Source organism: Sturnus vulgaris, chromosome 25 (assembly GCF_052056855.1).
Source record: "Sturnus vulgaris isolate bStuVul1 chromosome 25, bStuVul1.hap1, whole genome shotgun sequence".
Lineage (NCBI taxonomy): Eukaryota > Metazoa > Chordata > Aves > Passeriformes > Sturnidae > Sturnus > Sturnus vulgaris.
The window spans coordinates 1,329,016-1,350,764 of record NC_142267.1 but is presented as its reverse complement, the minus strand read 5'-3'; the positions used below and the strand labels follow the sequence as shown (position 1 = coordinate 1,350,764).

At 57.2% G+C, this 21,749-nt stretch overlaps 1 protein-coding gene across 2 annotated transcripts; it reads left to right on the top strand.

Annotated features, from left to right (window-relative positions):
- The first annotated feature begins 13,501 nt into the window (after positions 1-13,501).
- On the top strand, positions 13,502-21,402 carry PERM1 (PPARGC1 and ESRR induced regulator, muscle 1). 2 transcript variants are annotated; one of them, XM_088178724.1, is made up of 5 exons: positions 13,502-14,107; positions 14,171-14,882; positions 15,546-16,160; positions 17,186-17,302; positions 21,323-21,402. In XM_088178724.1, the coding sequence occupies exons 1-5, from the start codon at positions 13,502-13,504 to the stop codon at positions 21,400-21,402; spliced, it is 2,130 nt and encodes a 709-aa protein (XP_088034850.1). The 2 variants fall into 2 exon arrangements, with proteins under 2 accessions (XP_088034850.1, XP_088034849.1); XM_088178723.1 differs by having other exon boundaries at positions 13,502-14,122; positions 14,255-16,160.
- Positions 21,403-21,749: the final 347 nt, after the last annotated feature.

Below are 21,749 nucleotides of genomic sequence, written 5' to 3'. Positions count from 1 at the left end.
GGACAGCCTGGGGACACCGGGAATTGCTGTCGCTCCCTGGGGATGCTGCAGAGGCTGATCCCGGTGGGATGAGCTGTGCAGGAGCGGGGACAGCGGCTCCCAAGGACACCCGGCCACCCTCGCGCTGGGGGTGTCGCCTCCAGGCACCAACTGCGCCTCTTGGCTCCTCTTTAAAGGGAATTTTCGGTCGCGGGTGGAGCAATAATGAGGGGTGGTCCTGCTGCTCTTGATGCTTTGAGAGCGGGGCCATGGGCAGGGGGTGCCAGGCATTATCCCAGGTGGGTCCAAGAACATTTCCAGGGATGGGGAAGCCACAAAAACAGCAGAGAAAAGCCCAGCTCAAGCTGCTGAGGAGGCGCAGAGGTGGCAGCGGGTGAGGGCAGGGTCGGACTCCGCCACTTCCAGCACCCCCAGCGGGATTGGGGGCAGCTGAACCTGCCAGCCTGGCGAGTGTCAACAGCAATTAGCGCTTCACACCCGGCCTGAGAGGGGGATAAAGACCCCAGAGCAGCCGGGAATGAGCGCCAGACAGGCCGGGAGGAGGCGACCCCGAGGGACAATGCCTGCGGTGCCACCGCCGGTCGCCCTTTGTTTGGCAAGGGAGGCTCGAGGTTCCGTGGCAAGTCCCAGACATTTTCCTGTCTCCCTTTTTGGGATCCCTACCCCAGGGGGTGGCCCAGGGGTTGGGTTTTGGTGCCCTGCAGAGCTCCGGAGGGGAGGGAGCGTGGCTAAAGCGGCGCTGATGGGGGAATCACAGCATTGATAAGACTTTATCAATAATCAGCACGTCCGGCCGTTCACCCAGCGCCAAATCCTATCAGGCAGAGCTGGGATGTGCCCTGTGCAGAGAACACCTTCATTTTTCCGTGCGGGGAATGTGGGACAGGTACAGCTGCAGCCCGACAGGAGCTGAATGCACGCATTGTCACGGAGCCAATTCTCATCCTCCTTCCCTGGGAGCTGACGCAAATTTGGCTTGCAGAGCTCTCCCGTTCCTCCTGACAGTGCCCAGGAACCGTGGCTGCCTCTCTCCTGTTTGGCGAAAAAAAAAAAAAAAAAAAAAAAAAAAGGTGCTGAGCGCTGGGGGAGGTGGGATTTAGGATTCCACATCGTTGTTTTTTTTTTTTTTTTCCTGCTGGAGCCCCATGATGGGGTGAGAAAGCAGCGCTAAGGAGCTGCCACCGCACCAGGTCTGGAATTAAATATTAAACCTGTCTCCCTTGCAGCCTCCACAGCGCTAATGGCATTTCCTGCTGGCTCTGATGGATCCGAGCCCTGCTGAGCCAGATGCTGCAGCCAGGCCCTGCCATGCAGCTGCACAAACGGGGCAGCAAAATGAAGATTGATTCACTCCTTGTTCCAGCACCGAGGAGCAGAGGCCCAGGCAGAACCAAAACTCCGAAATGTCAGCGCCTGAGTGAGGAGATGTCTCAGGAGGAGAGGGCCTGGCTGGGTCCATCCCGAATGCAGCCTCAGGAGGCTCAGCTCCTGCCCCCAGGGCTGGGGGTGCTGCAGGCCCTGGAGCTCTGGGGTCAGGCTGTGCCCTGCCAGCCCCATCTCAGGTCAATGTCCCTCCCTGAAATGTCCCTTCTGGCCACCAGCCCCGAGCTGCTCGGGGCTGCACCAGCATCACACAAAGAGGCTTTGTGGGCATGAGGAGAAGGCAGGGGGGCTCTTCAGGAGCCTGGCAGCAGCGAGTCCTGCCTGTCCTGCTTCCCTGGGTGCCCAGCCATGGCTCCCCTGCTCCCCCAACCTCCTCCTCTGCTTCCTTGGCTCCCCAAACCTCCTGCCCTGATCCCCAAACCTCTTCTCCTGATCCCCAAACCTGCTGCCCCTCTCCCAGCCCTGCCTGCCCTCCTCCCCTGGTTCCCTACCCCTTCCTGCCTTTCTTCCTTGGCTCCCCATCCCTGTCTGCCCTGCTCCTCATTCCCACCTGCCCTCCTGCCCTGGTTCTCCATCCCTGACTGCCCTCCTCGCCTGCTCCCCAAACTTCCTGCCCCTCTCCTCAGCGCTGCTGCTGCTGCTGTGGAGGGGGAGCTCCCAAAAGCAGGGATCTGCTCCTGCCTCCAAAGCCCAGCAGCTGCCGTGGGGAACCCCACTAATGCCACCCAGGGGACAGCAGGGAGCATCCAGAGAATCCCCACTGGCACTGCCCATGGCTGGCATTGCCCAGGGCTGGCATTGCCCATGGCTGACATTGCCCATGGCTGACATTGCCCATGGCTAGCCCTGCTCAGGGCTGGCATTGCCCATGGCTGGCATTGCCCATGGCTGTCATTGCCCATGGCCAGCCCTGCCCATGGCTGACATTGCCCATGGCTGACATTGCCCATGGCTGTCACTGCCCATGGCCAGCACTGCCCATGGCTGACATTGCCCATGGCTGACATTGCCCATGGCTAGCCCTGCCCAGGGCTGGCATTGCCCATGGCTGACATTGCCCATGGCTGTCATTGCCCACGGCTAGCCCTGCCCAGGGCTGACATTGCCCATGGCTGACATTGCCCATGGCTAGCCCTGCTCAGGGCTGTCACTGCCCATGGCTGACATTGCCCATGGCTGACATTGCCCATGGCTGACATTGCCCATGGCTAGCCCTGCCCAGGGCTGACATTGCCCATGGCTAGCCCTGCCCAGGGCTGGCACTGCCCACGCCTGGCACTGCCCAGCTCCTCCCCGGCAGTGACAAACAGCAGCCGCTCCCTGGCAGATCCCCGGGCTGTTCCCCCGCGGTCACACGGATCCCATTAGAGCTGGGTTTAACTGGAACCAGCAGCAGCCACAGCCTCAAACCCCGCCATGAAACCAGCCCAGAGCTCCCTGCCCTGGCTCCAGGGCACGCAGGGGCCACCTGGAAAATTTATCCTTGGGGAGGGAGAATCCTCCCGGGGCAGCTCGCTGGTGTCAAGTGGTTGTTTTTTAGCTGCCCTGTAATTCCATGGGTTTCACTTTGGGGATGGGAACTCTCTGTGCTCCGCACGTCCTGGTTATTCACCCCGTGGAGGGGAACAACCTCGCTCCGTAATCCTTGTTTTCCGCTTTATGGATGGAAAATTTCTTTATGGAGTCCATCCACCCCCTGCCCCCTGCGAGCCCCCGGGGGTCCCGGGCAAGCATCACAGGCTGATGGCTTTGCAAACATCCCAGGGCGTTCAAAGCCACCAAAAGTGGGATTTTCTCTCCCTCTCCACCTCCCTTTATTCGTGCAAATCCACATGAGCACAAAAGCCTCGGAGCTGCCGCGTCTGGGATTGCAACACCGAGGGTTGGGCAAGAGTCCGGCGAGCAGAGACAGGCGCGGGCCACCCTCCCGCAGGGACAGCGGGCGATGGTGACAGCTCTGACACAAGTCACCCCTCGGGGGTGGCCCTGGCACAGCCCCGCGGGCTCAGCGTGATTAACCGCGCTGTCAGGCAATTAACTTTTTCACACTTTGCAGCCTCTAAGACTGGCCCATAACTCAAGAGGCGACAGACCCGGTGTTGATTTTCTGCTCCCGACAGGAGCCGGGTGCAGCTTCCAAAGGCAAACGAGCTCATCCCGGATTTACAGCGGGGCACGGGGGAGGATGAGGGGTCGCAGAGCTGAAGGATGGCACAAAGCGACATTGAGGGAGCGATTCCATGGGCACAGAGCCGGGCCAGGCTCTGGTGAGTCACCGTTCCCTGAGTCACTGTCCCCACACGCGTTGGTGACACCGATTAGGACGTGACAGGGTCTTGCTGTGCCCTCGAGCGCCCTGGCGAGGCACAGCTGCTCACCTGGCAGGGATTTTTATTTCATTTTAAGGGCAGGGATCTGAATTTTTCCAGCAGGAATCCTGAATCCACACACAGCTGCTCACCTGGCAGGGATTTTTATTTCATTTTGAGGGCAGGGATCTGAATTTTTCCAGCAGGAATCCTGAATCCACACACAGCTGCTCACCTGGCAGGGATTTTTATTTCATTTTGAGGGGCAGGGATCTGAATTTTTCCAGCAGGAATCCTGAATCCACACACAGCTGCTCACCTGGCAGGGATTTTTATTTCATTTTAAGGGCAGGGATCTGAATTTTTCCAGCAGGAATCCTGCACCCAAAGTCAGGGTTTTGGGTTTTGCCAGGATGGGAATGGGGGTGTCCTGAGCACTGAGCCCCAGCACAGCACCAGGCTGTTCCTTCTGTGCACACAGCCCTGCACAGCTCCCCTGGATGCCAGGGCTGGCAGATGCTGGATCTGGACAGGAATATTCCCAGCTCTGCTCCTGCCTGGGCCCCGTGGTGGCTCTGGGTGAGGAGGAGGAAGAGGAGGAGGAAGAGGAAGAAGAGGAGGAGGCTGGGGCTGGTTTGGCAGCAGGTGTTGCTCAGCTTTGCCACCCTCTGTTTATTATTTTTCCAAGCTGGGGGATGGTTTGTGCGCTGCCACAGGCGGGGGGGCTGCATAAAAACCAATATAAAAAAAAATAAAAAAATCGATTCCGATCAGGAATTGACTGAGGACAGCCTGGCCAAAGAGGGACACCAGGGACCAGAAATCTGGAACCAAAACTGGGCCTGGCTCACGAGTGAGGGTCCTGATGCTGCCAGAGGAGCCAAGGAATTTGCTCAGAACATCCATATTTTGGTTGGAAGCAGCAGCACCTTCCCAGTCTGCTGTAAGCACTCCAGTTGCTGCACAGGGATTGTTTTTTTTTTATAGCAACATCTCCAAGGCCTCAGCCTCGTTATCCCCATTTTTAGACACGCAGAAGGAAGCAAAGGGAGGTGCTGCTGCTCCCAGAAGATCTCCCGAGGGGCCGGCAGCACATCCCAGCTTCCCTGGAAGCCCCAGACAGTTTTGGGATCATGCTGGGGGCAGCTCCCAGCTCCCAGAGCCATTCCCTGCCCTGCAGCTGCTGCTCTGAAGGTTAAAAACGCTGCCCGTGGGGAGAGCAAAGTCTGGCAGTGCCTGCAGCGAGCTCCTCGCCTGCAGTTATTGCCTGGGGATTAGCAAAGGTCAGGGTTTAGTGCTCCAGCCCTTCCCAGTCTCTTCCTTTACTGCAGGTTCGGAGATTTTGTTGATTTAAGGCTGAGCATGGAAAAATTCCCACCCAGCCTGGGGGAGCAGAATTCCTGCAGCAGATGTCATGGTGCTGGCAGGGGGAGGGAAAATACCCCACCCACCCCTGGCTGCCGGAGCCTGGGTGGGAATTCAGAGGATCCTGGTGGCCAAAAAATCTCCTTATCAGCCCGGGCTGTGCCCTCCCTACCCCGGGCACCCTCCCTCTGGAAAAGCTGGATGCTGCTTCACCCTCTGCTCCTCCTCCTCCTCCTCCTCCTCCTCCTCCTGCTGCTGCTGCTGCCTTTTCAGTCTTTTCATCTCTTTCCGCCCATGTTTCTCTTTGCCCTGACAACTTTTGCTGTTGCCGTGCAGGATGTGGGAGGGATGGGAGCTGCAGATAATGAGCAGCCCCGGCGCTGCTGGGCTCTGCCTTGCCGGGAGAGCTCCGACATTCCTGCTGCCTCCACCTCAGCCCCAGCCATGTGCTGTCTGTTCCCAGAGCCTGATAAATCGCAGCTGGCAGCTCCCAAAAACTCCACTTTGCTGGCTTTGGATGCGGTTTGAGCTCAGCAGCTCCTCTCTGGAAAAGGGGTCACCGCAGTTTATCCACAGGAAGCTCCGGTTTGGCAGCAGCAGCTCCTTGCTGTGGGTCTGGGAGGGCTTTGCTGAGATTTTGGGTGGGAGAGGTTTCTCAATCGCCCAAGGAGAGCAGGAATTGCTTCTCCTGCCTCTGTCCCTGCTGCTGTGCCCCTCCCAGCCGCTCTGCAGGTGGATCAGGCTCAGGGCAAAGGCTCCTGATCTTCCCTTGGTGCTGCCTCCGCTGCTTCCCTGGCCTTGGCTCAGCTGCAAAGAGCTGAGCTTTTTATCTGGAGAAAAAAAATGATCCAGAAAGGCAAACTCAGGACAGAGTGGAGGCCCGGGCACAGAAATAAATCAGTGCTGGTGCAGAAATACCTGAGCAAACAGCAGGAAAGCCCGGGCAGAGGCCGAGGAGGAGCTGCTGATAAACCCTGATCCCTCCCCACGCTGGATCCACCCTGCCAGGCTCTGCCTGTGAGAACCCTGGGGACATTCCCAGTGCTGTGGATGCCACCAGCAGCTCCTCCAGCTGTGCAGCTCCTCCAGCTGTGCAGCTCCTCCATCATTCCCGGCTCCACTGAGCCGTGCTGCAGAGCTCTGGTGTTTTTATCCAGCTGAATGGATTTCTCCAGCTCAATGTTCCATGGGCAGGAAGGAGCCTCTGGCGTCCCTGCGGGGAGGGGGAGGCTGGGGAAGGGCCCCCTTTGCTCCAGAAACCCCTTGGATCCCAAAAACGAGCGGCCCTTCCCCCAGGCTGACCCCTCTGCAGGGTCTGGGGTTGGGGCTGGGCTGTGGGGCCGTGTCCTCTGGCACATCCCATCTCCCCAGGAGAGGCTGAGCCCAACTGGATTCTCCAGGGACATCCAGCCTTTCATCCCAGCTTGCCGGGTGTGGAGCTGGGGGTGGACGTCTCTCAGCTCCAGATGTTCACACCTCTCTCAACTCAGCTCCAGATGTTCACGCTGTTTTATTTTGGGTGCTTCCTTGGCTCTCTGTCCCTTTTCCTTTTCCCATTCCAAGCACTGACACCCTGTGGATTTTTTTTTTTCCCCCATTTATGGCCCGACTTTAATCACTGTCCCAATGTCCCTGGTGCAGGAATTGAGCATCCCAACACTTTTTTTTTTTTTTTTCCACCTTCCCCCAGACCAATATTGACCCAAGACCCCTTGGAAGTGAGGGAGAGGAGGTGAGGACACGGCTGCTCCTCAGGGGGGACCATCCCAGTGGGATTTTGTGTCCCCAGGACACCCCAAGTTCCTTCTCCCCATCCAGAGCTGCTGCCTGCAGATCCCCCTGCTCTGGCAGCACAAGGAGCTGGATCCTCCCAGAGCAGGAGCAGATTTCCACATTCCCTCCTCCCAATTAGGTTCAATTAAGGAGCGGGGTCAGTGCCACACAATATCCTGTTGACATCACACGAGGGGCAATTCCAGAGGGGAAGGGGCCTTGCTGAGCACAAAAACCTCCTCCTGCCTCCCCTGGCTCCATTTTCCACCATCCCTAAGGAAAAAGTGGATTCCTCCTTTTCCCCCTGGCTCGTCCTGGTGGGGAGGGGGTGCCGGGGGTTTGGATAACCTGCCTCATTAGTGGCTGTATGACATCATTATCTCACATTAGCCACACTCTTCCCGAGGTAATTGGGAAGCCTCTGGAATGGCCCTGTGACCTTTAATTAATGCAGAGGGGCCTTTTCCTTGTGCTGCTCCTCGCTCTGCCTCCAGCAGCTGCTTCTTGTTAAGATGCCAGAGCAGGGGAGCCTTGGTCCCATGCCGGGATTTTCTCTGAGCCTCTCTTCCCCCGGGGGAGGAATAAAAAAAAAAAAAAAAATTTAAAAAAAAAAAAAAAAGGAGCAGGAACAGCCTCAGCTGCTGCCTGGCTCGTTCCTGCCTCTTTCCAGCAGCCCCTCGCTGGCTCCAGGCACTGCCTGGGCAATTACCCAGGAGCTGATTAACCCAGCCAGGGCTCCTGCCCTGCCCACGGTGCCAGGGAGGGCTCGTGGAAAAGTGGGCATGTGGAACCGACAGAGAGACCCCAGGGGTTTCGTTTGGAAAAGGGAAAAATGAGGGAGGAATTTGGGGTGGGGAGGTGCTGGCACGGGGTACCCAGATCTGCCCCTGGATCCCTGGAAGTGTCCAAGGCCAGGTTGGAAGGGCTTGGAGCAGCCTGGGACAGTGGAAGGGATGGGACTGAGCTTTTTTCCAACCCAAACCATTCCAGGATTCCATGAGCTGTCCCAGCTCTGGGTTTTTGTGTTTGCTGCTCTGCTGGGAGCCCCCCGGGGCACTGGGGTGGATAACCCAGAGTCATTCCTGTGGCACCAGCTCGAATCCTAAATCTGCCTCAGAAACCCCTGAAAAAAAACAAACCCAAACTCTAAAAACCCTCCAGCCTGGGGAGATCAGGGCTGGCTGCAATTCCCCGCGGGGGTTTTATCTTCAAACCCGTGGAAACAAATTAAAGGAAGCTCGGTTCAGATCTTTTCATTCCCAGGTGAGTGAGGGGCGGATTTTTGGGATCAGGGGAACGATGTCCTTGGGAGCCATCAGGTGGCACAGAGGAGCTTGAGCTTTTCTGCCAGAGCCATTTGGGCTCCTCAGGCCCCGGGGCTGAGCCTGGTGCTGCTCTTGGCACAGCTGGCACGGTGTCACCGTCCCTGGCTGCTGGCACGGTGTCACCGTCCCTGGCTGCTGGCACATCCACAGGGGGCTTGGAACTGGGATTTTCCCTTCTCCCAGCAGCTGGATGGATGCTCAGGAGATCCCCCAAACCCCTCCCCTGGCTGCTCCCCACACCCCAGACTCCGTTTTTAGGATTCCCACAGAGAATTTTAACCTCTTGGAGAGGAGGTTAAAAATCCGGGGAAGGCGCTGACTTTGTGGCTGTAGGTGACATCTAGTGGAAACGGCAGGAAAAGGAGGGCACAGGTAAAAAAAAACAAACAAAAACAAAACTAAAAACAGATCCTGAAGGATTCGGGGGAGGGAAATGGATTTCTGGGAGCTGAAACTTCAGCACACAGGCCTCTTTCCAGGGCTTGTAAAAAAAAATTAAACGGAATAAATAGAATAATAATGGAATAATAATATGAGTTAATAATGGAACAATTAAAGAGAATGAAGAGATCTGAGATCTGTACCCAGGGACAGCTCAGGGACAGTGACAGGGACAGTGTCCCACAGCCCCACACCAAGCTGGGGACACACAGACCCTGTCCCCCAGGGCCGGCGCCTCCCTGCTCCGGGATCCTGAGCCCACCCAGCCCATCCTGGCACTGCCACCCTGGCACTGTCACCGTGCCCCTGGCACTGTCACCCTGCCCCTGGCATTGTCACCCTGCCCCTGGCATTGCCACCCTGCTCCTGGCATTGCCACCCTGCTCCTGGCGCTGCCACTCTGACATTGCCACTCTGCCCCTGGTGCTGCCACCCTGACATTGTCACCCTGCCCCTGGCATTGCCACCCTGTTCCTGACACTGCCACCGCGTCCCTGGCCCTGCCACCCTGCCTCTGGCATTGTCACCCTACTCCTGGCCCTGCCACCCTGACATTGTCACCCTGCTCCTGGCATTGTCACCCTGCCCCTGGCACTGTCACCCTGCTCCTGGCACTGTCATCGTCCTCCTGGTGCTGCCACCGTGCCCCTGGCACTGTCACCCTGGCATTGTCACCCTGGCACTGTCACCCTGGCATTGTCACCCTGGCATTGCCACTCTGCTCCTGGCATTGTCACCCTGGCATTGCCATCCTGCTCCTGGCATTGCCACCCTGCCACTGCCACCGTGTCCCTGGCACTGCCCGAGGGGTCCCGCGGGCAGCCCGGGGCTGTTTCTTGTGAGAGCAAAGCCAAAACTTGCGCAGAAATCCGAAACCCGGCGAGACTTGGATTAAGAGCCCGAAACTGCGGCCAGGAGCCGAGCTTTGGGAAGAGCTTGGCTGAGTTTCAGGCGAGTTCGGGCTGGGTTTCAAGAGAGCCGAGTGTGACCTTTGCATGAGCCCGCTGCTGGCGGCTCGGCGAGCATGGGCTGGAATTTTAACAGAGCCTGGGGAGGGAAGTTTCAGGCAGAAAAAAAAAAAAAAAAAAAAGCAAAAAAAAAAGTTAAAGGGTTTGGGCAAAAAACAAAGCGGAGCTCGGGTGGTTTGGGGGTGATAATTTGCTGCTCACCTGCCCCCAAACCAGCAGAACCAGCCGGGTGGTTGCGGCTTCACTCGGAGTTTCAGTGCAGGGTTAACCCTTTCCTCAGCACCGAGTTGTTCCTCCCGGTGGATCCCAAATTTTTCCCCCCCTCCGTGCCCATCCCCAGGGAGGTGTCCTGGTTTTGTGGAAGGTCGTGAGCAGCTCAGCATTCCCAAATCCCTCTGGCAGGTTGTACCTCGTGGGAATTTGTGGGAAGGAGGGGATGAATCGGATCGGGGGCAGATCCCGAGGTGAGAGGGCAGGGAGAGCACAGGACGAGTGTCCAGGAGCAGCCAGACATGGACACAAAAGTGCCTGAGGCTCGGGGATCATCCAGCTAAAAATGAAGGAAGAACAAGAAAATAATCACAAATAAACCCCAGGCCAAGGTTGTCCTGCTCCTGAAGCTGTGGACAGATTTCTTTTTCCATTGTGCTTTATTTATTTTTTTTTTTCCCTTCGCTTTTCCTCCGATCTCTCCCTTCCTGCCGTGCCTCACAGCGTGTGATGGGTGTAGATCAGGGCAGGGAGGATCTCCCTAATCAAAGCCACATTTCTCTGCATTGTCTGCGTTTTCTCACGGGGAATTCAGCCAAACCCCCACGCTCCTGGTGTTTCAGTGCCGGCTTGAGAAGCTGCACGAAGGTAGAATATTCCCAGATGGAATTTCTTGGGGGTGAAGGGAATTATTCCACATTGCCCTGAGAGCTGCTTTCCTAAAAAATCGAGGTTCCTTTACGTGGGGAGTGGTGAGTGCTGAGCCTGGAGCTTAGGCTCAAGGCTAGGCTCAAGGTTTGATCCAGATCAAGGTGTCTCTAGCCCAAAGGAAGTGCCACTCCCACTTTTCCTGCCTTTTCCATGCCCTTGATCCTGCCCGTTTCTCCCACGCCGTGTCCCACCCGGCACGGGGTGGGGGTCACATCTCTGCTTTATTTCGGGCCCTTCTCTCATTACAGCCTGACTTTGGTTATTTATATCGCGTCCTTAATCCCACAGCGACCATCCTGGAGGTGCTGGGTGCTGGGATGGGGCTGCAGCAGCCTTGCAGCAGCCTTGCAGCAGCCTTGCAGCAGCCCTGCAGCATCCCAGCATCCGGCAGCGTGGAGCTGCAGCCAGGAATCCCAGAGAGACACGCAGAGGGAAATGGGACACGGGCTCTGCACTGCCACTAAATGTCCTTGGTGAGGTGGCACCGTGTCCCTCTGCCACCTGAGGGGCTCAGGGACAGCTGGACGTGCCCTTAAGGCCACGCTGGGATTTTGTGGCCCCCCCTAAAAGGAAGGGAAGGTCTCTGAGGTCCCCATGGACGCTGTGGGGGCTTTTCCCTGGCCAGGCAGAGAAATCCTGGGCTGTGTCCTGCTCCTGGCCGTGTCTGTCACCTTGGGTGGGACGTGTGGCTGCTGTGGATGTGTGGCTGGGCTCCAGGGTGACACCGACACTCCAGAGTGACACCGCGGCCACCACGGCCCCGGCTGTGACCTCTGGCCCTCTCATGTTCCCTGCTGGCCGAGTTGAAAGGTTTCTGTGCCTCAAAGGGAAGGAAATCGCCTGCAGCCAAGAGGAGGAAGCCGCTCGGTTTCCCCTCCGCGTCTGCGGGGGGAGCGGGGCGTCGCCAGATGTGGGACGAGATAGGGTGGGAAGGCAGCGGCTCTTCCCGTCCAGATGTTCCCGGAGTGGTATTTCCTCCAGCTGCGCCTGGGCTGGGCTGTCCCGGCTCTCTGCAGTGCGGGACAGCAGCCACGATGGGGAGCTTCCATCCCGCGGGATGGGGACACGGCCAGGACAGGACAGGGAGCTCTGCTGTCCCCTCCCTGTGGGGACACGGCCAGGACAGGGGACTCTGCTGTCCCCTCCCTGTGGGGACACGGCCAGGACAGGACAGGGAGCTCTGCTGTCCCCTCCCTGTGGGGACACAGCCAGGACAGGACAAGGAACTCTGCTGTCCCTTGCCTGTAGGGACACAGCCAGAGCTGTCCCCCGGCTCCCTGGGGTCACCACCTGGCCCTGGGGGGACCCTCGAGAGTTTGTGGGACCCCCAAAGAGGTGCAGAGCCCACGGGTCACCCTGGCCACAGCCATGTCCAGCTGGTGGCCAAGGGGGTTGCTGGGGCCTCGGGGCAGTGCTGGGGGCCAGCAGGGCCTGGGGCTCACTGGCCCAGCCCCTGCCCTGCCCGCAGCTCTTCCAGGGCAGCTATTTCTGGCCCTGGCATGAGGAGGAAGGTGGGAGGAAGGCTCCGGGGAGCTGAGGGTTATTTCTGACTCGGCTTCGTGACCTGCCAGGCCTCCCTTGGCCACTTTGTCACCCTGCCCCCCCGTGCCAGGCTGTCCCTGAGCCCGCAGCCCAAGGCTCCCCACACGTGGCCCAGGTGGCCCTGGGTGGCGTGGGACAGCTGCCACACGCCCTGCCAGAGAGGTTTGTCACAAGACCGTGATGCTGGCTGCCATCTCCTGATGTCACCCGGCAGCAATAAAAGCTCTGGGAGTGCCCTAAAGGGGTGAACCCTGCCCCTGAGGTGATTTCGTGTCACCCTGGAGAGGGTGACTAAGGCGAAAAAGTGGCTCAGTGGGAAAAAGGGGACAGTCAGTGCCAGCCAGGTGTGCCAAAGGCTGGCAGCTCCATGGCCTGGCCACCCCACAGAGGAGCAGGGGGCGCCAGGAGTGGCCCCGGTGCCCCCAGCCGTGGCTGTGGCACAGTCACACATTGGCTGGCACCCTGGCATGTCCCCCACCAGTTCTATATATGGCCCTGCCCTCTCCGGACCGGTGGCACTGTGACATCTCAAGTGACACCGGGGAGGGAGGGGGGGTCTATTTTTATCCCCTGAATGGATCGGAGCTGGAGCCGGGCTCTCTGCCCCCGTGGCATCATGTTGTGCTGGGAGGGTTCTCCTGCGTGGCTGCTCGAATGGCTCCGTCCCCGCCTGGGGCTGGGGGACAGGTAGGACGGGCTTTGTCACCTCCCTGCTTGTCCCGCTGCCGGGTCCCCCCCGGCCTGGGCTGGGCCTCCCTCCCCAGGGCTTGGCTGGGATGTCCCGACCGCGCTGTGCCCCGGGAATGCTCCGGGAATGCTCCGGGAATGCTCCGGGAATGCCCCGGGAATGCTCGGGAACAGCTTTTAGGGTGGATTGTGAGGCAAAAGGAGAAGGGGAGAGGGGTGTGAGGTGAGAGGGGGTGTGGAGAGAATGCCAAACCTTCTTTGCAGTTGTGGGGAGCATCCCAAATCCCTTGTGCAGCTCTGGGAACCATCCCAAAGCTCTGGTGCAGCTCTGGGGAGAATCCCAAAGCTCTGGGGATCATCCCAAAGCCCCTGTGCAGCTTTGGGAGAATCTCAAATCCTTTGTGCAGCTCTGGGGATCATCCCAAAGCTCTGGTGCAGCCCTGGGGATCATCCCAAAGCTCTGGGGACCATCCCAAACCCCTGTGCAGCCCTGGGGAGAATCCCAAAGCTCTGGGGATCATCCCAAAGCTCTGGTGCAGCCCTGGGGAGCAGAGGGGGTGGCAGGGGTCTCCCTCCCTGCTGCCTGGCTTGTGTTCCAGCACGGCCATCCCCATCCTGCTGAGGTTGCCAGGGGCTGGAATTTCCAGCTGGAAACGGGTGAGGAGGAGCAGCTGGAAGGGAGGAACTGGCACCAAGGGAGGGATTTGGGGCACAGATGTCGCCTCCGTGTGCCCACAGCGGTGCCACCCTCTCCTCCCTGACGTGTCCCCGTGTCCCCGCCGCAGGCATGGATAACTTCGAGTACAGCATCCAGCTGAACGACCGCGAATGGGCCGAGTTCTTCCAGGCGTCCGAGGAGTGCAGCCTGGCACCCGCCTCGCTGGCCACGGCCGAGGAGCAGAGCCTCAGTGACATTGAGCAAGGGGACACCTCGGGACGCGACTGTCCCCGCAGCAGCGACCCCGGGATCGCCGCCAGGCCGGGCAGCGAGCCAGCGGCTGGCACGGGCAGCCCTGCCCCACGTGGGGTGGCCACTGACACCGCCCTGCGCTGGCCCCAGCGTGGGCACCTCTCGGTGCCGGAGCTGCTGTCGGGCAGCGAGGACGAAGCGGAGCTGGGCTCTGTGGGCAGGTTCCTGTGTGACAGCGACAAGCCCGGCCTGGCACCCGCTGCCATGCCCAGCGCGCAGAGGAGGCAGCCACCAAGGCCACCCGCGGCCACCACGGCTGGTGGCACAGCCCAGAGCAGCCCCGGGCAGGACACGGCGGAGAAAGGAGCGGCCGTGGAGACCCCTGGACCCCCCGAGCAGGGCGGGCAGGCAGGAGGGGGACAAGCCCCGGTGACACAGCCAGGAGCGATGGCACAGCCAGGAGCGATGGCACAGCCACAATCGGTGACACAGCCAGGAGCGATGGCACAGCCAGGAGCGATGGCACAGCCGGGAGCGGTGGCACAGCCAGGAGTGGTGGCACAGCCAGGAGCGATGGCACAGCCAGGAGCGGTGGCACAGCCACAATCGGTGGCACAGCCACAATCGGAGGGATCGGCCGAGAGAAGCGCTGAGCTCGGACTGCGGGGACCCGCGGGGGACCCCCCGAGCCCGGCCCTGGGGTCGGTGCCCAGGGTGGCACCGGACGAGGAGAAGGCGGCCACGGAGCCGAGCTCCCCGGGCGGATCCCCCAGCGTGGTGAGGCCCAAGGTGCCGGCACAGCCCAAGAAGAGCCGCAGGCAGCGCGGAGCCAGCGGCACCGAGGGGGACCGGGACCCTGCGGCACCGGGAGCGGCCGGAGCCGGGAAAGCCCCCCCGGGCTCCCCGGTGTCCCCTCGGAAGGGCAAAGGGAAGGACAAGGCGGCCAAGGGAGCGCTGGTGAGGCTGGGCAGCGAGGAGGCTGCGGACAACAAGCGGTCACTGCCCGGTTCTGATCCCGGCGATCCCGGGACTGCTCCCCCAAAACAGAGGGGGAAGGAGCCGGGGGCGCAGTCCCCAGGGAAGGCAAAGGCCACCAAGCACCCCAAGGCAGGGCAGGCCGGTGGCTTGGGCGTACGTGACAGTGTCCCAGTGGTCCCTGGCGATGTGGAGCCGTGCCAGGAGATGCCAGGGAAGCCTCTGCAGCCCGGGAGCGCGGCAGCGTCTGGAGGGAATGCTGCTGGGAGGGCTGGGGGGGAGCCTGCAGCTGAGATCCCTGGAATTCCTGCAGCTGAGATCCCTGGAATTGCTGCTGCTGAGATTCCTGGAATTGCTGCAGCTGAGATTCCTGGAATTGCTGCTGCTGAGATCCCTGGAGCTCCTGCTCCTGAGATTCCCAGGAAGCCTTCAGAGATCCCTGGAATTCCTGCAGCTGAGATTCCCAGGAAACCCTCAGAGATCTCTGCAGTTCCTGCAGCTGAGATCCCTGGAATTGCTGCTGCTGAGATCCCTGGAGCTCCTGCAGCTGAGATTCCCAGGAAGTCTGCAGTTGAGATTCCCAGGAAACCCTCAGAGGTCCCTGCAGTTCCTGCTGCTGGGATCCCTTGGGAGCCTGCAGCTGCCATTCCCAGGAAACCCGTGGCTGAAATCACTTGGGAACCAGCAGCTGACATCCCCAGGATTCCTACAGTGGGGATCCCTTGGGAGCCTGCAGCAGAGATTCCCAGGATCCCTGCAATTGAGATTCCCAGGAGTCCTGCAATGGAGATTCCCAGGAGTCCTGCAATTGAGATCCCCAGGAGTCCTGCAATTGAGATCCCCAGGATCCCTGCAGCTGAAATCCCCAGGATCCCTGCAATTGAGATCCCATGCGAGCCTGCAGCTGGGATCCCCACGATTCCCAGAGCTGGGATCCCTTGGGAAGCTGCAGCTGAGACCCCCAGGGCCAGGAGCCCCCTGTGCTTTGCTGATGGAGCCTCTCCCAAGTCCAACTCTCTGGATGTGACCTGGCCCGAGATGTACGAGTACCTGTTCTGTGATTCCCAGGAGGAGGAGGAGCTGGGGAGCTCCCTGGAGGGGAGGAAATCCCCCTTGCAAAGGGAAATCTCCTGGCCTGAACTCTACGAGTATTTGTTCAATGAGCCAGAAGGAAGCAGGAAAAAAGTCAAAGCTAAAGACAGGAAAAGAAAGAAGTTTAGCGGCTTGGAGCGTGCTGGGATGCGAAAGGAGGCTCCCAGCTCGGCCCCAGGCAAGGACAGCGTGGTTATCCCAGTCCCTGATGTCTATGAACTCTTCCCAGAGAGAGCCCAGAACAGGATGGGCTGGAGAGGGATTTTCTCCATGGCTCCGGCCTCCGAGGTGAAGAAAGCTGTGAGGGCTTTGAGGTCCCTGCTGCAAAGGCAGATGCAGCTGGGAGGAGAGCAAGGCTCCAGCTCCCAGGCCTTGGTGCCCAGAAGATCCGGAGAGGAGCTGGCCCTGGTCCCGCTGGGAGGAGCCCCGGTGTGGCCAGAAGATGGAGACACGGCCCTGGCACTGAGAGGTAAATCCTGTTAGCCCCTGCAGGGACGTGGCCTGGGCTGTGTCACCTTTGGGACGCTCCCTGTGTCACTCTGTCCCTTGGGATGCTCCCTGTGTCACTCTGTCCCTTGGGATGTTCCCTGTGTCACCTTGGCTGTCCCTTGGGATTCTCCCTCCCTCCGTCCCCTCGGACATGGACAGGAAATGTGGGACTGCAAACCCCACTCTGATCCCAAAAACACCCTCTGGACACCTCAGAGGTCACCTAAACGTTGTTCCTGGAGGCAGGTGACAGAAATGGGAATAAAGGGAAAAGCTCGACCCACAAAGGCCCAGGGAGGGGATTTGTCTTTGAGCTTAAATGATGCTCAGAGTTAATATTAAACCCAAACAAAGAGGGAGCCATCCCAAAGGAATCTTCATCTGTTTGCACAGAGAAAAACCCCTCTGAGGTGTCAGAGCTAATTAATAAGCGAGTTTTGATTAAAGATCTGATCAAATGAATAGGAGCAGAAATAACCTGATTTTGAGATATGGCTGCAAGTTGTTCCAGGCTGGAACTGCAGCAGTGCAGGGAATGCAGCAGTGCAGGGAATGCAGAGCACTCAGGGATGTTTTCACCCCTGGAGGAGGCAGGAGTGGGGTGGGATGCCCAGAGGGATGCTGAGCACTCTCGGATTTGTCCTGAGTGTGCCTGGGGACACTGGTGACAGGAAGGGGACCTTGCCTGTGTCCCCAGGAATTCTCTGTCCTAAATCTGCTCCTCCCCAGAGCCAATCCCAGCCGCCACAGGGAGCTGAGAAGGTCAGCAGGGAGGTGACTTTAACAAACATTCATTCCCTCGGGGTTTCCAGCCAAGTGTCAGACTCAGAGGGGTGACAAATGTGCCACCGTCCTTTGGGAACACTGAAGAACCCTTTTGACTTCACCCCTGGTTCAAAAACCCCCTCGGGGCTGATTTTCCTGGGATTCGCTGTCCCGGAGGGAGGGGAGGGGTGGCAGAGGGGGTGGCACAAAGCCCCCAGAGCTGTGCCGGTGTCGCGGCAGGAGCAGCAGAGGACCCGCGGGTGCTGAGCCACAAGGACATGTGCCTCGTCTTCTGTGCCTTCGCCTCCTGGGCTGTGAAGACATCTGACCTGCAGGCTCCGGATGCCTGGAAGACCAGTACGTACAGTGCCCGCCCGGAGAGGGGTGGGAAGGGCTCTGGGGGACACTTGGCAGGCAGAAAAAATCGGGATATTTATACCCGCAGCTGCCCGTGGGGAAGTGCAGCCTTTTCCTGGTTTTCCAGAGTCGTTCCCGTGCCTTCTCTGTCCTCTAATCCTGATTCCTGCTCGTTTCTTTTGTGCTTTCCCTACAAAGTGGAGCTGAGCTGGATCCACAGCCGTGGTCCTGCTCCCTGCACCCCCCTGACAGGGATCAGTTTTGGGATCAGTTTTGGGATCAGGATTTCCTCAGGACCTGGAGTGAGCAGGTTTAGATTCCCCCATCCCAGCTGGAAGGAAATTCCCGAGTTTTCCCGATGTGCTCAGGTTTAATCTTCTCCCCAAACACAGCTCATCCTCCTGCACTGAGCCCTGCAATTCCCTGGCGATCTGTGGGATCCTCTCCCCTCCAACCCCAGCATTTGGGAGCTGCCGGGGAGAGAGGAAGACGAGAAAACACAAATTCATGGAATCCCACAGGAATGGGGATGGCTGGATGAGCAGGGAATGGCTCTGGGAGAGCAACATTCCCAATTCCTGCCCTGAACGCAGCAGATCCAACCCTGGAGAGCCCTTCCAGAGCAATATTCCCAATTCCTGCCCTGGAAAACCTTTCCAGAGCAACATTCCCAATTCCTGCCCTGGATTCAGCAGCTCCACCCCTGGAAAATCTTTCCAGAGCAACATTCCCAATTCCTGCCCTGGAAAACCTTTCCAGAGCAGCATTCCCAATTCCTGCCCTGGAAAACCTTTCCAGAGCAATATTCCCAATTCCTGCCCTGGAAAACCTTTCCAGAGCAATATTCCCAATCCCTGCCCTGGAGAGAGCCCCTTCCATGGGAAGAAATGCCAGGCTCGAGGTTTCCTGCTGCTTTTCCAGGTGAGGAATGTTCCCTGCTAAGGTCACCAGGAAGCTGACACCGTTGGCTGGGAATAGCTCCTGAGCTCAACTGCTCGGTGCCATCGTCACAAGCAGCTCTTGGCTCCTTCCCCCCTCCCCGCTGAGGTTTTGGGATGGAGGACGTGGCCCTGGAGAGGTGTGGAAAGAGGGAGACGCTCCTCGTGCCCCGGGGTGGAATAACCGGGAGAGGAGGGAGGGAGGGACGAGGTTCCACAGCCCGGAGCTGCTGTTCCCTCTGGGCATTTATATTTTTATTTTTACCTTCCTCTAACACCTAAATCCAAATCCAGTCTGATTTTATATTCCTCTAATGCCTAAATCCCAATGCAATCTGAATTTATATTCCTCCAACACCTAAATCCAAATCCAGTCTGATTTTATATTCCTCTCATGCCCAAATCCAAATCCAGTCTGATTTTATATTCCTCTAATGCCCAAATCCAAATCCAATCTGATTTTATATTCCTCTGACACCTAAATCCCAATCCAATCTGAATTTATATTCCTCCAACACCTAAATCCAAATCCAGTCTGAATTTATATTCTTCCAACACCTAAATCCAAATCCAGTCTGATTTTAAAGTCTGGATTAAACACGTCTTGGATTCCCAGTTTTGCTTGGGAATTGAGGGAATTTAATGTCTCTTATAAACCAAATCAAAAATATTGGGTGCAAGCACAGAGCAGAGCTTGATTTGTGTTTCATCCCCATCAGTTGTTTCTTGTGTCCCTATATTTTTTGGTTCGAGGTTTTGGATATTTTCTGCTTTTGTCTGGGACCAGAAAATCCCCAGAACTGGATTTTTCTTGGAGTCCTCGTGGTCCAAACAGAAGCAGGAAATGAAGGTGCTTTCCTGGAGGCCTGGTGGGATTTTTTTAGTGTGTCTTTCTAATCCAGGATTAAATCTCCAGCTGAACCCATGACTCCAAGCAATCCATAAAATTCCCATGTGGATCTGTGCATCCACCCAATCCATTAAATCTCCCTCTGAATCTCTGTATCCAACCACTGCACATCACCAGTGAAGCCTATTGGGTATTTCCCTTAAAAAAACTCATTTTTTTAAATGGAATGATGGTGTCTCCATGCACCCAAACTCTGGGATTCCCAGTCAGGCTGGGAACAAAATCTGTTTCCATATTTAATTTCAAAACCATTGTATTAAGAGTATAAATTCTGTACACAGAATGATTTTCTGATTCATATTTTATTGTTTAACGTGAATTCTTTCAGCATTCCAAGTAAATTCTAGAAAACCTCCAGACAAATCCCTGAATCAAATGTATGAAGACAATCAGTTAAGCTGCAAATTTAATATTCCTTTGTTTTCATTTTTATTAATTCTCTCTCTTGTTTCAGCAGGTCTCCTATGACCTGACCCTGTGCTGTCTCATAATTTTAAGTATTTTTCAAAGTTCCAAGAAAATTATCTGAGCTTCATTGAAAATCTCTTCTGAATTGCTAGTCTTGTGGTTTTCCTCAGTTATTATTACAGAAGTATTCCAGCAGCCTGCCATGTTCAAAGCATCTCTATCCTGAGGAAAAACTTCGGACAGAACAAAACTGCTGGAGGGGTTTGATTTCTTTCTCACCCTGAAATGTTTCATTGTAGCTTTTGCTCTTAAGAGTCTGGGGTTTAAAAAAAAAAAAAAAAAAGATGTCAGAGAGTTCTCTTCCAATTAGAATTTAGGCAGTGGCCAGGCCTTAATTCTACCTGGAAGGGAAATGGTGCAAACCCAACATTTTTGGGTGGTGGGAATGAAAAGCCAAGGCAGGAGGGGATTGGGAAGGGAAGAGTTGGTTTGAGAGACAGGTGTCTGCCAGGAAAGGTGGGAGCTTCTTTTTAAAATGGACAATGTAAACTCCTTCTTTTCAAATTATTATAATTTTGAAATTAAGGGGGCTCTCAGGCAAAGATATGGGAATAGGAATAGCAGTTTTTTACTGGGAAAATGAAAATAGCAATGCAGTATTGCAGAGAACAAACCCAGAGCAGGGGCAGAGGGAGAGTCCAAGGTGCCCCCGTCAGTCAGTCAGGGTTGGTGCAGTCCCAGTCCATGGTGGCTGCATCCTCCTGCAGTGACAGATGTGGTTCTGCTGGAGCAGGGCTCCTGCACAAGGTGCAGTTTTCCTCCAAAGCTCCAGGGATGATGTGCAAGGCTCTGGTTTTCCTCTGGGATCCAGTGGGAAAAGGCTGCTCTGCTGTTCCAAATCTCCCCTTTGATCTGGGTAGGAAATGCTCGGCTCCTGCCCTGGCTGGAGCATCTCCCAATGGGATGATGGAATTTGATCAGCCCTGCCCTGGGACTGCATGGTCATGAACAGGAGAGATCTCCTGGAGGGAGGATGGGCTGTGGGCAAGATAAAGAACCCTGTAACAGCTGGGTTAACAGCTGGAACATGAACAGGAGATAAAGAACATTGTCCCAGCTGGTTTTTAACAGCTGGAACATGAACAGCAGAGATCTCCCACAGAGATCAGGATCACTGCCACACCTGGTTTAACAGGTGATGATAAAATTCACACTTTTGGTCACACCCTGTATTGTAACCTAAGACAATGATGGAATTTTGTCAGCCATGCCCTGGGACCCAGTGGGATGATGGAATTTTATCAGCCATGCAGTGGGACTCCATGGCCCATGAACAGGAGAGATCTCCTGGAGGGAGGATGGGCTGTGGGAAAGATAAAAAACGCTGTCCCAGCTGGTTTTTAACAAATGAGCCATTAACAGGAGATATCCCCTTTGGAGATGAAGAACATTGTCCCAGCTGGTTTTTAACAAATGAGCCATTAACAGGAGATATCCCCTTTGGAGATAAAGAACATTGTCCCAGCTGGTTTTTACCACCTGGCCCATTAACAGCAGATATCTCCCAGAGATCAGGATCACTGCCACACCTGCTTTAACAGGCGGTGACAGAATCCAGACTTTTGGTCACATCCTGCCCTACAACCTAAGACCGAGGGGAGCGACCCCCGCGCGTCCCACCGAGCGATTTGTGACCCCCCCAAGGCTGGGAAAAGCTCCCGAGCTCTGGGACTCACGGTGGGGACGTGCTGGGCTCTTTTGCAGTGTTCCTGGCCAGCTTTGGCACCCTCTCGGCCATCCGCTACTTCCGACGCCAGGTCAGGGAAGGGCACCCCCGGACTTAACCCCTGCCACGCCGGAGCCGCTGCCCGAGGCTGCCGCTTTGCTGTGGACAGTGGAGCCAGCACCGAGGATTCCTCCGGCCCCATCCGGACTGGACAGGATGGCAAAGGGAGAGGGACCCTCCCGGGGACAGGAACTGACGGTAGGACAGCACAGGACAGCACAGGGGCGGCTCTGGCCTTCCCTGGGGATGCCCGGTGGCACCGCTGGTCCCTCCTCGCTGCTGGAGGCACGGAGGATTCAGGGAAGTGTTCCATCCCGACAAAAGGGCCGGGATAGCTGTGAAGGACGACAAGAGAGCTTTGGGAAGAGCTTGGCTAAGCCTGGGCTGGGCAGAGCCCCCTTGGCA

What these genes read in the sequence shown, in the direction of transcription:
- PERM1 (XM_088178723.1), top strand. Translation starts at nt 13,502, where the DNA reads ATGGATAACTTCGAGTACAGCATCCAGCTGAACGACCGCGAATGGGCC. An exon ending in AATCGGTGACACAGCCAGGA is followed by an intron (nt 14,123 to 14,254) that starts GCGATGGCACAG and finishes CCACAATCGGAG; the next exon opens with GGATCGGCCGAGAGAAGCGC. An exon ending in CACGGCCCTGGCACTGAGAG is followed by an intron (nt 16,161 to 17,185) that starts GTAAATCCTGTT and finishes GTGTCGCGGCAG; the next exon opens with GAGCAGCAGAGGACCCGCGG.